General features: G+C 42.5%; 1 protein-coding gene across 1 annotated transcript in view; it reads left to right on the top strand.

The window, feature by feature from the left end:
• Positions 1 to 12,802, top strand: part of CDADC1 (cytidine and dCMP deaminase domain containing 1) — a 237,259-nt gene extending 224,457 nt beyond the window's left edge. The window contains exon 9 of the mRNA XM_086934977.1: positions 11,756 to 12,802. Coding sequence (XP_086791103.1) covers positions 11,756 to 11,832 — 77 coding nt within the window. The 3' untranslated portion in view covers positions 11,833 to 12,802. The remainder of the gene's footprint in view (positions 1 to 11,755) is intronic.
• The last annotated feature ends 4,627 nt before the right edge of the window (positions 12,803 to 17,429 follow it).

Below are 17,429 nucleotides of genomic sequence, written 5' to 3'. Positions count from 1 at the left end.
ATGGAAGTAACAAGAAACAAAGTTTAATACGATTCACCCTTAGCTCTTGCACTGTAGAATGCTTTTGGAAGAAGCTGTGGTATTTTCTTTCATTTATATCAAATGTCACAAAACAGTCAAATTACACGATTCATAAGGTAACATCCCCTTCTGAGATATATCTTGGTGCCCATGAATAAGATAAGAAGTTCTAATATGCATTGGCTAGGAATGACATTCATGCAAGTAATCATTGTTAAACAGAAATTAACCTGCACTTTTTCATTGTTAATGCTGCAGATTCTGTCCACTCATTCCACCAAAATCCCCATTCATCTGACAATTTTTGTTTGTCAATTTGCACACGTTCACATGCGATGGGGTTCCTTATGGAACACATGCCTTCCGCATCAACAGCATTGCCAAACACCACAAAGCAGAGCGAGCTCAGTAAACCGCCAAATCTGGGACCCTATTTTTTTTCTGTGTTTCATACGCAATATTTTGTTTACTAACTGCAACCAATTACGCACGGCAAATATGACACTGCACAGAGTTGTGTGCGAGGTGTGACAGCATCCCCGATTTGTATATAGGCATGCTATGGAAGTGTGTGATTTCTGGAAGGAGGTATGTAAATGAATGTATTCACTGCGCAAAGAATTGGATATTCTTTACGCAGTGAATACATTCAGTCATTTACGTACCTCCTTCCAGAAGTCACACATTTCCATACCATGCCTATATACAACCCTGGGATGCTGTCACACCTCGCACACAACTCTGTGCAGTGTCATATTTGCCGTGTGTAATTGGTGGCACATAACTTTGTAATTCCTTAAACTGTAGTCCGAACATATTTGTGGGAACATCTGAGGTAAGTGGATTTGTTCCTAGCCTACATTTTATACCAACGCGCCTTGCTTCTGTGTGCACATTTTGTAGGGTAGTGTGTTACGTTGTCCTCCATATATTAGTGACTTTCTTCATGCCATTATCCACCTATTGGGTACACTGTAGCTGATTATCGTCTGATGTCTCAGAGCTGCGCATTACAAAGTCATTTATTTTAGTTATTTATTTGCAACGTTTTATATAGCGCTGGCCAGACCCGGAGGTATCAGAGCGCTTTACATGAGGATCAGCGAGTTACAGGTTACATAATTACATCAATTACAGGAGCCAAGTATAGACATAGGAGAAAAACATGAGGTCATTCAAATGCCTGACTTCTGTATAGTAGTGTGTGTTTATATTTGACTTTGAACCCAAACTAGTCAACCTGACTCTTCGTGCGAGAGCTTCTGCATGTCTATTTTGCCTCCCCCCTATCCAGATAACTGTTTTCTGAGGCTCACCTCTCCCACATCAACCATCTCATATGGTTTCTTGGTTTGAACATCCAGACGTATTGAAAGTATTGATGTAATAATACTGTTTTATACTGGGAACCTTAAGTATTCCTTTTTCCAATGCTTCTGTAAGATTTCCTGGCCTAGCTTTGCCTCCCTTGCAAAAGTCTGTACCATCTTGTCCAAATCATCAAAAACACTGTAACTGATATAGAATGGAGGTATTTGTAAAGACTTTCAGAACTCCAGCAGTATTACCTTTTTATAATCCCCTACATACTTCAGAGGGAGCTTTGTTCACAAATCCAGGCCTATCTGCGACTTCTCACTTGTCCTATATTCAAATTTCATGATTGGAATATTTGCTTTATTTATTGTGATAATTATACCGAGGTACATGAAACTACCTGCTGCTCATAAAAGTGAAGTCTCAGCTTCCATAATCCTGATGTTACTGACAGTTAGTTAAAGCTAATATTTTGATCAACTAATTTTGATCCTCATCGCAACATTGTCTATATCCAATCTGTGGGATAAACCATATTGAGAAGAATATCATCTAACTATAATGCAATTAAACTATTATAGCCATCTCCATGCCCTGGCCCTCCTGCTTTGACCACACACTCCCAGTTTAATCGCCTGACTACTATAGGTGGGTTTTATGATTAAAGCATATGTTACATGGCCCATAACCGTTTGAAGCATCTATGCAATTGAAAGCTACCATCTAAACGTAGGTTTTGAAATTTTGTGTCAAGGGAGTTACCTTATCTACTTAATTTTATGCATCAACCATATTTGTACCCCAGGAAAATAGTGGCTGTGTTTGGGGGAGACCCGCGACTGTGCCGAGATGGGCTGTCTGTAATTCTTTTTAAATGCTCTGGGATTGCCCAGTGGTATTAGCTGGGGACAAATTGTTATTCGGTTACGGAGTCGGGCAGGCCTCAGAACAGTACTTTGGAGGTGTCATGAAAAACAACAGACAATGCAAAACATAGGGGAGGTAAGATGTCGCGGAAGCCAGTGTGGCCTTCGGTTCCTTACTTTTGCAGGTAAGGTGAGGAATCTGTAACTTATGGTTGGGCAGGGGAAGGTAATGCGTGTTCCTTACTGCTGCAGAGGAGGGGATGCTGCAATGGCAGGTGCGGCACCTCAGTTCCTTATTGTGGAGCAGTGGCGATGAGATTTCGACTGTCTAGACGCGAGGCTTCGTTCTGCTGTGTCAATGTCGAACCAGGCCACAGTTGTCGAAGAGGTGCACCACAGACTTCGGTGGCACGGTGCTCAGGACTCATGTAGTGGCAGAGCTTTAGAGCCACTGCTGCGTCATCAGGGCCTGCAATGCAAGTCGCGGCCAGTGTGTTGAGAGGGACCACAGCTTCTGTGCAGGCAGTGGTGCGGTGGCATCAGAGCCTGCGGTGCAAGTCACGTTCAGTGCGTTGAGCAGGACCACTGCTCCGGTGCCGGCAGCGGCACAGCATCAGAGTTGCAAACAGGCGCTGGTTCTGAATTCGATCGGTGTCGATGCCTTGGTTTCCTCTTGTTGCACCAGATATCACTTCCAAGGGCCCAGGAACTGGATTTGGCACCACCTGGCAAGTTAGGACTCTCAGCAGAAGACCCCAGGTACTGGTAGGTGAAGACTTTGATAGCCCTGAGGCTTCTTAACATGAGGCAATCTTAATTGAAGCCCTTGGAGAACCTTTGAAGCAGGATATAGAAAGCAAAGTCCAGTCCTTTCACTCCCATGACAGAAGCAGCAGCTTAACACATCAAAGAAACAGCAACATGGCAATCCCTCCTGACCGCTATCCAGCTCTTCTTCCTGGCAGAATGTCCTCAACCCAGAAGTGTTCTGAGTATATGGTGTCAGAGGTGCCATATTTGTACACATTTCTGCCTTTGAAGTAGGCGCACTTCAAAGAAAAGTATTTGAAGTGCACAAGACACTGCCTTTCTCTGCCCTGGCTCCAGACACACTACAGGAGGTGAAGACTTGTTTGTGTAAGGAAAGGCACAACCATATTCACGTGTCAGTGTCAACTCCTCCCACCACTCTAGCTCAAGATAGCCCATCAGCCTTGCGATGGGCCATCACGATATGCAGGGCACACCTCAGCTCACTTTGTGTGACTGTCTAGAGTGAATGCTCCAACAGCCCAACTGTCATCCTGACCCAAACGTGTATTCAGAGACAGGAAAAGGCACAGAATAATGAAAGTGAGAAAATACCAGCTTTCTAAAAGTGACATTTTTAGACCTGCAATAAAAAAAACAACTTCACTAAAAGATGTGTTTTTAAAATGTGAGTCCAGAGACACCAAATTCCAATTTTCTGTCAGCTTCCAGCTGGCAGATACACATGTAAGATGTTACACGGCAGCTCCAATGCTAACCTATCGGAGGGATGGGCCTTGCTGTAGTGAAAAACGAAATTAGCAGTATTTTACTACCAGGACATGTAAAACACAACAGTACATGTCCTACCTTTTAAATAAACTGCACGCTGCCCATGGAGCTACCCTGGGCCTACCTTAGGGGTGCCTTACATGTAATAAAAGGGAAGGTCTGGGCCTTGGCTAGTGGGTGCACTTTCTAGGTCGCAATGGCGGTTTAAAACTGGACATCCAGACACTGTAGTGGCAGGTCTGAAACATGTTTACTAGTAGGCCTCCATCACTAATTGTGACACCCACATGAGTATCCCTGCAGAATTTGATTTACAGGCCATTGGCACACATGATGCACTGCACTAGGGACTTACGGGTAAATCAAATATGCCAATCATGGAGAAGCCAATACCATTATAATTTAGGGGGCGAGCACATGCACTTTAGCACTGGTTAGCGGTGGTAAAGTGTCCAGAGTCCTAAAGCCAACAAAAAGAAGGTCAGAACAATAGGATCAAGAAGGTAAAAGGTTTGGGGATAACTTTGCAAAAAGGGCCAAGTCCAACAAGGATGAGAAGGGTTCTTTAGTTGGGGCCAGCCTTTTGTCTTTTTGCAGATCACGGTCAGTGTGACTGTTGATGAGCTAGGTTCAGAAAGCTCACACCTCTTTGTGCCTCTGTTGTGGGTACTCCAGGCTGTAGACTACCCTGCTGTGAGGAGCATCAGTGTTTGCAAAGGCTATATATGGAGAAAAACATCACAAATTAAAATGAAGTGATGGACGGAGTGATAAAACTTTTCAAACACTCAGCCCCAGTCACAGATCTAGGTGTAATCCATCTTTATTTTGCTTGGCACATCAAGCATATGGCTAGGTCCAGACTGGGGTGTCATTGTGAGCAAAAGAACAATGGATTAAACTCAGATCCCTTGACTGGGGAGGAGTGGTTGAAAGGTTTCATCACTCTGTCCATCATCTTGTTATGTCTGCTTTGTCTGAACAGCAGCCAGGGAGTGCAGATTAAATGAGAATCAAGCCAAACCGGTTCTGAAAGTGCAGACTGAGATTCCACATCCCCTGTCTGCTTAATCAATCTAGAAGTGGGAGCCACAGACCCTCTTTCAGTTTCATGCTGTCTTTCACCAAAGAAGATAGTGCTCCATAGATTACTCTGAGAACTACTGCACAACCAGAGCTGGTGTATGCTCGGCAGTTTGCTTTTCAGAGATGAGGGGTCGTCACCTGGAGCCTGCACTTGCTGGAAGAATCGTAGTCTCCGGTCTGCCTTGAAGGTAACATGCTGCTAACTAAAGGAGGCAGCCTACCAACTGTTATGTGATTGACCTGTGTGAGAAGTTGGCCTGATATATGATGCTCACTAGTTCTAGTGATCACCTTGTATATGGTGATTGGTTGTAAGTCAACCTTATAGACCAGCTATCCTAGTAGCGTGGACAAAAGCAGTCTTTAGGCTAAACTCTGAATGGCATGTGAAGCCAGCTGTTTTACCACATATAAACCCTTGAATACCAAGTGAAAGGACACCACACAGGTTGTTATGAAAATAAACAGATATTTATTAACTAACATACACCTCTGAACTCTTTATGAGGTCAGAGGGCTAAGCACATGACAATACTAAAAAGGAAATACGAGTTCGCACAATCTTTACAAGTGCGCCTTAGGGGCACGACAAACCATATACTCAAAACAATGGAACGCGAGGAAAGAAAATACTGTAAGGAGATCCAGAGGCTGGAGGACCGCTGGGACTACGCTACAAACTAGGTAAGTAAGGAGCAGGAGGCCCACGGGACTCACGTGCAGAGTGGGAACTCTCACGCGCGATGCGTACCAACGTCTATGGATACTACAGTGTTAGAAAGTTACGGATTCCGGACGAACCCGGCTGGATGGAGGGAAAACAACAGTGGACCTGGACACTAGGAGAGTGAACACAGACTTTAGCACCTAGAAGCTTTAGTTACCTAACCCACGGGCTGCGGGTGCATAGGGCTGAAGTTGCGTCGGGTTTGCTGCGTTGATCCCGGTGATGCCTGAAACAAGGAGTTGCTGGCAGGCAGCCAGATGGAGGAGTCCGGTGGTTCCAAGGATGGAACTAGGAAGAAGAAGTCCTGAAAGGGGACAAAGTCTCGGTCACTAGCCAGTGACGGTGCTGGAACCAGATGCTGTCGCCGCAGTCAGGTGAAGGAAGGGTCGCTTCTCTCTGTAGCTGCGCGGACCAGGAGCTGCTCTTCACGACCAGGCTAGAGGCACGAGCTGTCCCACGTAGTCTGCTGCTGTTGGCGGTGTTGGATCGTCGATCTGGGCAACAGGCCTTGGCTAATGCAAGCCACGCGGTGGAACAAAGATGGCGTCTGGTGCGGACCAGGAGGGTCCGGGGTGCTCCTCTTTTACAAGGAAGCAAGGGCCAGTCTGGGGGGACCAGACCAGCAGTGTTGGATTCTTCGGATCGTCTCTCAGAGGTCACTAGCCAGCCGGCAAGTGACCAGACAACAGGACAAGCAGCAACCAGGCAAAAGAGCCCCACGCAGATCTCGTGGATGCTGGGGGGCTGGTCTTTGGTGCAGGAGCTGCGTCGGTGTGGGGCTTCTCTGACCCCAATGCACTCACTCGAGGATCCCTCGGCGGTCGTGTTGGAAGCTCTGTGCAGGTTTCTCAATATGGCCGTCTCCACGTTGCTCGTCGCACCCACGGGTCCCAGCTGTGCTGTGGATGTGGGTAGAGGTCAGAGAGGTCTGGAGGTCCGGGTCTTGTCGAGCTGGGTCGTCGGATTCCGGGATGGAAGGACTTTGCAGCAAACCGCACAGGAGCTTGATGGTGCCTGCGAAGCAGGATGGTCACTCCCTGACCATATGGGAGATTCTTCAGTCTTCTGGTAATCAGGAGGTCGAAGGTCAAGAGTTTCTTCGGGGAAATTGTCAAGATTAATCTAACTTGGAATGGGACCAGCTCCTACCTTTATTCTCCTAAAGGGGGCTGCACTACGACTAGGTCCCTCCTCTGGGTGGGACCAGGAAGGGGGGTGGTTACACCCCCTTTCCTTTGTCCGGTCTTGCGCCAGCTCTGGGGCTGGAGTGCCCCAGGAACTGGTTTAGACCGGCATATGCACAGGGACACCTTGTGTGCCCCAGGCATGTCTCATTCCTTTCAGCCCTGGCCTACCTAATACACAAAATCCTGTCTGGGGTGGTGCTAGCACCTCCCAAGGCAGGAAACCCTTTGTCCAAGCCTCCCTCGCTGGAAGGACTCCCAGCAGCAGGAGGTCAGACTTGTGTCTTTGGTGGCAGCATCCATTTGGTGATGCTGAGGCTCGAGTTAACTTTAACCGGGGTTCACAGTTACATACATGTCGTGTCCCTCTAGAAGGGTGGAATGCTACCCCCGTCGCCAGAATTGGCGAGGGGGTAGTATTCCGATTCGTATGACACCTTACTCGACATGTTTTGATAATGATATACCAAAGTTAGCATTTGACCGCGAGGTTCATAATGCACTTAAGAGTATATGGTATAACGTTATCATGGAACAGCTATTAGGACTTGGCTCCGCAAGCTGCAAACGGTCTCAGCTCATGCCAGAGCACCATCTCACATAATTCCAAGCACTCTGCCTTCAGGATTGATAAGGCCTGCCATAGGAGTGACTGATAGGAATATATGTGTCCATTTTAGGTTTAGATATAGGGAACTATATCTAAAGCAAAGGGTGATTACACCACCTTGCCCCAGCTGTCGTGCAGCCAGTTGTGTCTGTTTAGATGGCCAGCCAGGGGTGGCATAATACATGCTTCAGCCCCTGGTAGGCCCTGGGTACACCTATGCCCTGGATACCTAAGGTATGCTGTACAGGGACTGATAAGGTGGCCCAGTACCAATTGGTAAATGCACCTAAGGTACATACTTGTCAATTTAGAGAGAGAACAGCTAGGCTGTGGGTCTGATTGGCAGGCCCACAGCCAGGGAAAGTCGTAAACCAGTGAAGCAAAAAGCAAAAATCGGGGGTGGCCATAGGATTGCAGACCCTACTCTCCTACAACCTGCAGTACCAGAACAGCTTGGCCTCCATGCTGGATGGATCTGCTGGCCGAAGGAAGATTGGGGAGAGCAATCTGTGTGCCCTAAAACATGTGGCCAGCACTCTATATGTGAAAGTGGTTCCAAGAGGAACCACACCTGTCTGAGATTAAGTTAAGCATTCCACCAATCACTTTTTGTGTTTTTCAGTGTGACTCTCAATGTACGACGGGTATGCCCAGATGTGGGTCACATGCTTGCGGTGCCATAGGACTCAAGCTACACATGACCGAGGAGGCCCAGATAGGCTGAAACCGGTCATGGGTTGCTTGTGCTCCAATTCAGAGTGACTATGACCTGGCAGTTCAGGCTGGACTGGTCCTATTGGAGCTGCAACTAATCCATAATACATGCCCAAAAGATTCTCGGATCCCAAGGAGAGACTTATGACCTGCCCAAAGGGACAGACACCAGGGAAGAGTGGCGTTGAGCCAGAATACAAGGCAAATAACCCAAGTGCCTATACAAGAATTGTCACTGTTTTATATGTTGTGAAGTATTACATTTTAAGTGTGTAGATTAAAGTACGTTACTTTTACCAAGGTAAAGCACTGGGATAGACATTCAATTATTGTGCCGATGGACGACTGTTGAGTTCTAAGTTTATACACCCCTACACTACATCCCTGAGAAACATGAGAATACTTCCCATTGCTACCAATGATAGTCAAGTGCTGAGGTAGTTGTTCTTGGTCCAGTTTGCAGACTTCTAGTTGGAGGGACTCAGGACATCAAAGACAAACAACCCTAGCCCCATGGCTAAGGTTCAGTAGCTCCGGCTTGCCCAGTGGCTTCTCCCCGATTGGAGTCTGAAAGCAGGTTTAGCAAAATAAAAAAATGATATAGAAAAACATCAGCCTTGTCAAAGCCCATAAACAGGGAGTGGTTGTGAAGAACCATTTCATAAAGCCAGTAGGCTGTGAGTTATTGGTTCTTAAAACCTTCTTTAAAGGTGTTTATTGAGCATCGGATTACTCTGCTTCACTATGAGGGTCAAATGCTAAAGGGACTTGTTTGGTGATCAATTTTGAGTCCATTAAAAAGGTCACCGTACGACACCAAAGGTGAAAAGCTCAAATTGAAACAATTGAAGCCCCATTACCCCTTACTTCCTTGGGTATTCAAAATTAGTTCCTGCAACTGTCCTTTTACTTTAGTACTGTGATGGAGTTTTTAATGAATTTATTTTTTGGGATGCATATGGAGTAATACTGGCAAGGACGATACCTATGAAGTTCACATATTCGGGCATATTGAAGCTATGTTTTGTGCAATGCCGTTGTTGAATAGTGGGGAAACAATTTCTTGTCTGATCTATCCCATGATTTTAATTTATCTTGGACAGTCTAACTTCGGTCTTGGTTTAGGATAATATCGCTATGACTAGCTTAAGTAATTATTCATAGCAATAACAGGGTATGCAGAATTTTAATATTCATATTGTTTTGGGAAAAAATTTATAGTATCCCGGCCACATTTGTTGATGTATTTAGAAGTTACTGGAAGTCTTCAGTGGGGACATCCTTGATACAGGGTGTTCAAATGTGGTCAGCCTTGTAGTGATGGTTTGGTAGAGCATAGTGGCCTTTTTTAGATTTCATGGTTACATTGAAATCTGGCCTGTGAGGGTAGTTTCTTAGGACTGGAGCTGTAGAAGACTAAGGTGTTGACTGTTCCATTAGATTTGGGTTGTATTTGTAGGCAAGTAGGTTCTATTCAGCTCCACGAGAAATTTGCAGTGATATGACGTTTGAATTCGAATTTTTAAATCAGAGGTTAACACTTCTTTGGCGAGTGTAGTTTTCTTTGTGGGATTAGCTATTATCTGGAATGTGTTTTTATGAATATGTAATGTGACCAATGGTACACGTCTTTTTGTGAGGGAAGTGGTAAATGTTGCAGGTAGTGTAGAATCGATGACCGTGATTTGCATGTTTTTTTTCTTAAATTGATACACCTTCTAGAAGAAGGTGTTAAACCAGATTGAGAAGGTCCAAGCCAGTGGTTAATTTGTAAACAAACAAAAAAAAAAAGTAATAATTCAGAGGTTCTCGTCAGGAGGCAGTGCCATAAAAGTGGGGAGAGGATGTGATTTAATGGCCTAAGCTGCCGACTTCAGAGCTAGAAACCAGGTTGGAGTCTCGACATTGGCTCAACATCCTCCAATTCTGCGGTAATCTCTCAATCTCACCATGCGTACCATAAATGAATGTGCCCTTAGCTGGTGCTCATGAAAAGTGCTGGTGTTGATGATTAAGTGCCGGTGCACTGGTCCTAGCTACTCAGTGCTTGATAACCATGACACTGTAATACTGAACATGTACATGTCCATGATTGGAGGTATGACTAAATTGGAAAGGACTTTAAGTCGTGCTACTTGTGTAAAAATAGGTTTTTGATGGAAACCAGTATAATCGTCCGAAAGAAAATGAAACATCCTAGCCATGGACCTTCTGAAACCTTTGGTCAGTGTATAATAAAAAAAAAATAGTAAAATGTGGCAACTCCTAACTAATTTCATATAGATGAAGAATCAAGAGGTTGGCGAACACTGAGACTGTATTGATGTGATTATTCTTATCAGTAGTTGCAGTTGAATAAAAGACTGCCTTTATTACTCATCTGGATGCCATGACTTTGTAACAAGGTGCTTATAACAGCAAATCTAATGATCTCCTGAACTGAGCAGGAGGGGGGGCTGTAGCCGGTCAATATTTATCCGACTAGTTTAATTCACTCATTTATCCTATGATCGAGGAGTTCCTTTTTGGTTTTCCACTAAAACAGCGTAACACGTTATTTATTTTCCCATCAAAGTCTTCATCATTGTTTGATTTTGTTGCAAGCATATTTGGGATCATTTATAGCTTGTAAGTGAGTGGCAGCATTTATATAGAGCTCACTAAGGACCAAAAAGTATCTGGGTGCCTGTGTAATAATGGATGGTGAAATGTCATTGATACATTTTAGGTTGTGTTTTTAGTGCTCTATTTTCCAAGAGGCGATTTGTTAAGATTCAGACATTTACTAGTGATATTCCCTCTACATTGTTTCATAGATACTGCTATTTTTCCACAATGTAGTTTTGGATTGTCATGTGTCCTACCCTCTTTCTTTGTCAGTTTTTGTTTTCCTACATTCGTTTTCTTTAGTAGTCGGACACAGCATTCACCTAATATTAAGAGGGCTGTTCAGTTTTTTGACAAACCTGGGGATATGAATGCACATGCCAGCGTTTGGTTGTTTTAACCTCTGATTTAAAAAGCAATGGTCTCTCTAAATAAGCTATTACCAGATGGGATGTGTCAAGCATCTAATGTTGATAACGGAATGCTAACAGGTCTATTCTTTGTGGGTGATAGATGGTTCCATGAGGAAGAAAACTACAGGAACGTTTCAAATAGAACATGAATCCATAGCAAATGTCTCCAAGGCTATCGTTTGGAGATTTGAACACACTTTCTTTCAGGATCTGTTATTGTAATTCTTGGTAATTGATTAAAAATAACATGGGCTAAATGAATATTAATTGGATTCCAGTGGTTTTCCAGCATTAGTATCTTCCAAGACTGACAATGAATCCTCACTGCCCCTCACCCATTCAGAGGTATGAAACTGTTTCCCAACACTTCAGAAAAGTGGAATCTAAGATTGCAACAAATTGTGAGCATCTTGTTAAGGAGTAAACGATTGAGCATTAATGACCCTGAGATACAACAAACTTGTTTCAAACATTATTTCAACCTATCCATGAATCTAACACTAGAAAGAGAATATTGCCCAAAGAAATGTATTCTTTAGTCTCTGCATCACTTTTGCGTGGTGCCAAATTCACAAACCCTCATTCCCAATTACTATTAACTGATTGCAATTTGGAAGTGTGCATTTAATTGAATATTAACATATTAATATTAATTTGTCCTTATTTAGATGGTGGGGAAGAGACGGAATCCGAAGATGGGCATCATCCTCACCAATTCAAGAAAATATGTCTTGTAAACACTTGAGAGACATGCAGAAAGACCCATAATTTACCATTTTAATTGCACTTTAGAAAAACGGTTGTTTGCTTATTTGAATGGTGTCCGTTTTAATTTAATTTATTTTATCATTTAAAACTATAAAGAAAAATTATGTGTAAATATATATTTCTATTTTACTTATTCATTCGGTGTGCTTTATTTTTTTATGTATCACGTTTTCCCCTTTTACAATATTCTTGTCCATTAATAATCATACTTTGTAAATAGTAATTGTCTTCTACGAATTGTCCCCCAAACATAGTGTGGTACTCTGGGCAATTCAAAAGTATTTTATATGTGACAACAAGTTTTAGGCCTCAGATCCCGGTAAATGAGTATCCAGCTCTCCATTGGTCTTTTTATATTGAGTACATACATACAGACATAGAAGGTCAGAATATCCTGCCTCATTCAAGGAGCATCCCCGACGATTAGGCTACTTTCTGAACTTTGGGAAATTCCAGATATAGAAAACCTCACCCCAGCTATACCCCACTCTACTCCAGCTCAAAGAACATCTCGAATTGCAAGAAAGGTATCTCACCCAAACATGGTATTAAGTACAAAAAGCCAGGATAGAGCATCCAACAAGACAAATTAGGTGGAACAGACAACCAAACTAATCTCAATAAGATGAGAATCTCGATGAAAAGAACAGAACTAAAAAAAGGGAAAACAAAAGGTGAATCACGCAACAAACAGGGGAACACAACAAACACATCACCTCAGACCATGAGAGAATTTAAAGAGCTTCAAACAAGAATGAACAACATGTCGCACTACATACTAAGCTCTCTGCAAGAGATGGAAAACTACATGAAATTACAGAAAACACTCACAAAAAAGTAGAGCACATCATAGAACTAATATATAACTCCCAAAGAAAAAGTAATGAGACGGCGATGCCATTAACAAACAGGCATAATCGACCAGACAGGAACCATAAAGACTTAACAGAAGAAGAAACCATATCCTTTCCCTGGGAGTATGAGATGTCTGAACGCAGTAGAGGGGAGGAAATCAGAACAGTCCAGATCAATGCCAATAGAACGGCCAGACAGAATGATAGTAAACCTAACCTTAATAACTTACAACAAGTCCAGATAATCTCAGAACCGCAAATTCTGACCCCAAACAACGCTGGAAAATTGTTGAAATGCCTTCTGATCAACTGTAGGTCCGCAGCTAAACATGCATCAGTCATAGCTGACCTCATCATTAGCCATGAAATTGACATGACAATCCTCACAGAAATATGGCTATCGGAATCATCATCTCCGGTTATGGGCCTACTAGTGCTCCCTCAGTACAACATTGTGAGACTGGATAGACGAAAAAAGAAAGGGGGTGGCATAGCCTGCATACACTGTTCGGATATAGAAGTAGGCCAAATACATTCAGAACCTCTCAAATCGTGCGAATACCTTGGTCTCAATATAAGATCGGCCAACAACCAAATATGCAACCTGCATGCACTTTATCACCCACCAGGTAACAATATGCTGTTCATAGAACAACTAATGGAGATCATCACAGCAAACTATAATACTGACGCAAACAATATATTCTTAGGGGACTTTAATCTACACTGGAACGACAACAATGACAAACAAATCAACGCTTTTAAAGACTTTCTAACTGAGCTTAATCTCTCTCAAGCATGCACACAGCCAACTCACTCGAAAGGAGCTATGTTGAACTGGATAATATAAAAAAACAAGAACATTTCAGTTTTATCTATAGAGCCTTGCGACTGGTCAGACCACCATGCCATAACATTCATGATTCCCACATGGAAAAAGAACAAGCATATACAACCTAATATAGTTAAAAAGTGGATGTGGGACACTTAAGACTCGAACATTGAACTTTTATTAGAAAGCTGTGAGAAGGACCTATATCCACCTAAGAACTTACAGAACATAAATGATCTAACGGACCACTACTATACATCTATAACGGATATAGTTAACTCCACAATGCCTCTAAAACAGAAAAGAATTACAGAGAAGGTTAAAAATCCTTGGTTCAATGGGACACTGAATGAGGAAAGACGGAAACTGAGATTGGCAGAAAGAAAATGGAGACAACACCCTTCATCTCCCGAACTTAAATCCCTCAGAGAAACCAGGAAAGAGTACAACAAATAGATCCTCAACTCCAAAAAGGAATTTATTAGATCAGAATCGGATTCCGCCAAAAACAGACCTGGGAAAATATTCGAAATATTAAAACAACAATCCAACAAGGCGGCCAAAACGACCCAAGAAATCACAAAAACACAACTAAATTGTGAAGTATTCTAATCCTTCTTCACAGGCAAAGCCAACACGTTGGAAAGTGAGCTCAGGAGTGCAGCGGATAACCTAGAAATCCAAAAACCCACAACAAGCATTCCCAACGCTATAATTAAGGAGGGTAGGGCAAAAAAACAAGGCTCATTGGGATACTTTCAGGTTATTAGACCAGAATAACATTGTCAAAATGCTACTAGATATCAAACCTAATAACCACTAGAATGATCCACTTCCTTCAAAATGCATGAAAGACATCGGCCAGGCCGTGATTCCCTTATGGACAGAAATTATTAACGCCTCTCTATCACAAGGGGTACTTCCAGAATGCCTAAAAACTGGTCAAGTAGTCCCCATTATCAAAAAAACGAAGGCGGACCCGGCAGATCCGAATAACTTTCGCCCGGTAACCAACATTCCGGTACTTGCCAAACTAATAGAGAAATGTGTGCAAAAACAACTCAGCCAACACATAGGCAATTTCTCTCTATTGGATGACTGCCAGGCGGGATTCAGAACAGGACACAGCACGGAAACAGTGATTCTACATATAGTCGATGATGCTTTACAGGCCCTAGACCAAAATAGAACATGTCTACTCATCCTCCTAGACCTGTCATCTGCATTCGACACGGTACATCATGTAAAATTACTGAACAGGCTCCAGGACAGGATGGGAATATCAGGTATGGTGCTGAAATGGTTTGAATCCCTCCTACAGGATAGAACACAAAGATTCTTAGTCAATCAATCTCTTTCAACATCATGTCCTAACACGGATGTATGTCGTTAGAACGCGCGCGTTACCACGACCTATTATTACAACGCGGTCGTAACAACGAAAGTTGTTACCACGCATTGCGCTGGGGGGGGGCGCAAAATTAAATAATTTAATTTACTATTCCAACACCAGTCCCCGTGGATAGTAGGGAAGGTGTTGGGATAGTAAATTAAATCATTTCCTATCCTTGAGCGCCCCCCAGCGCATTGCGTGGTAACAACTTTCGTTGTTACGACCGCGTTGTGATGGTAGGTCGTGGTAACGCGCGCGTTGTAAGCGTTGCATACCCCTAACACGATTGGAGTTCCTCAAGGATCTACAATATCTCCATCACTGTTTAACCTGTATGTCGCTTACAGAAATTCTTCGAAACTCCAAAATTTCCTTTCATATGTACGCGGACGACACGCAGATATACATCAAGATCTCGTCTTTGGAAGACATCAGGTTAATGAATGAGGACTTAGAAATGACATTACAATGGTTAACAATCAATCATCTAAAACTAAACGCCTAAATAACAGAATTCCTTCTAATCTCACCTTCAAAGAACCACACAGAAGTTAAGGAATGGGCTAGAATGATCACGGCGCTTAACTGCACCCCTACCTTAGTCGACTCAGCTAAATCACTAGGAATAACACTTGACGAGAACCTTGATATGAAAACCCACATCAAAGCTATGGCAAAAAGTGCCCGCTTTCACCTGAACTACATTAGAAAAGTGAAACCTTCCATTTCAAAGGCAGACCTCAAACTGGCAGTCCAATCTTTGGTCATCTCGAGGATTGAATATGGGTGCTCTGCGTTAGCAGGCCTATCACAAATCTCCACAGCACCTCCTAAAAGCATGCCTCAACGCAGCTGCAAGAATTATCACTGGTTCGAAGAAGTTCGACTATATCTCTCCACATCTAAAAGCATTAAACTGGCTACCGTACGAAGCCAGAATTCAGCTAAAAATGGCTTGTATCACCCACAGAGCGCTTCATTACACCACTCCAAGATACCTTGCCCAGAAAATTGTATTATCTGGAGGAAATAGACCTGCTAGGAGTGCCAAGAAGCTGGTCCTAAGACCACCCATTTTCCGGAAGAAGAGAACTTATAATCGAGATTTCTCTGGAGCAGTCCCCAGAATCTGGAACTCTCTTCCACCAAACATTAGAAAGATAACAAACACAGCAACATTTAAGAGGGAAACAAAAATATTTCTAATGAGCAAGTTCCTCCCATAGTCTAGATGGATCATCTTTAACACCGTTACAGAATTAGGTCCAAGACATTTACTCAAAGGAAGTGAAAAGAAACACAACAGCTGAGTTGGACATACTCGAGGGAAGTACTCCAGGGTTGGAGAAGATGGAATTTACAGGATAAGTGAACTAAAAATCCTTACACTGGGATGTATCCCTTATCTACCTCATGTCACTGCTCATACAATGTTAACCCGTTTATATAGACCTACTAATATTTTGAGAGATAGCCTCAACCTGTACTGTACTAGTCCAGGAACTTTAATTTGAAGAATATAGAACACATCGGAAAGGTCACCTAAAATCTTCCTGCAATCATGAAATCCCAATATAGAGATAGTAATATCGCAAATCTAATCTCATACACTGTATATATTGTGTTTACCATATATTTTGTTTTTCTTTATCTTTAGGGTTGTATACTTCAATTATGTCATATCACTTTGTATAGCCTTACTTTATAAGATTTGTTTCCTTTCTACCTCATGCTATATAAAGCACTCTGATACCCATTGGTCTTGTTCGTGCTATACAAAACTCTTTAAATAAATAAAACGCAATAATAATATAGGAGTTAGTTGGGTATAGCAAATTTATTCTATAGGAAAGGCCCCTTTTGAGTGCTAATTCGTGTTGTCCCATCTGGCAGATTTCAATGAAATCTTCCCAAAATGTATGCATGTACCTACATTGACTTTGGAAAGTTTGTGTAGATGCTCAAGGTACAGCAATACTAACTTCTGTGATTCTCATTCAACTTTTCTGCAAAAATGGTTGTATAGAATTACATCAATCTTGCCATGAAGGTGCTTAGTCCATTGTAAGTCATTTTTGCTTTGGTGAAAATATGGTCTCTGAAATATTTTCAAAATATTTTTAAAGACCTTCTGGCAGTTGGGTTTAAGAAATGTTGTACAAACCATAATTTAAATATACATTAGAATCAGATTGGTTGAGCTGGGACCATGTATGGCAAGTGTGCTTAACCCTAGTGGACAAGAGCACACTTGGTAGGAACTTGTTTTTTTCACCTGAAAAAGTATTTATTGAACTAAAATATTTGTGACACAGCTCACCCAGTTTGGGATCAAGTTAACACTTGTGATTCATTATCAACATTTTTCGTCATGAACAGTATTTTTTAAATCTCACATTGCATTTGCAACATAGAGATATTTAAAAAAAGAAAATATTTGTTTTATTCTATTCTTTGAAACTTTTACTGCTCTGTGGGGAGGGGAAGCCCCAGAA

The sequence above is a fragment of the Lissotriton vulgaris genome, chromosome 8 (assembly GCF_964263255.1).
Source record: "Lissotriton vulgaris chromosome 8, aLisVul1.2, whole genome shotgun sequence".
NCBI classification, from domain to species: domain Eukaryota; kingdom Metazoa; phylum Chordata; class Amphibia; order Caudata; family Salamandridae; genus Lissotriton; species Lissotriton vulgaris.
Note: the sequence above shows the minus strand (reverse complement) of the source record. Positions and strands in the feature narration are given on the sequence as shown.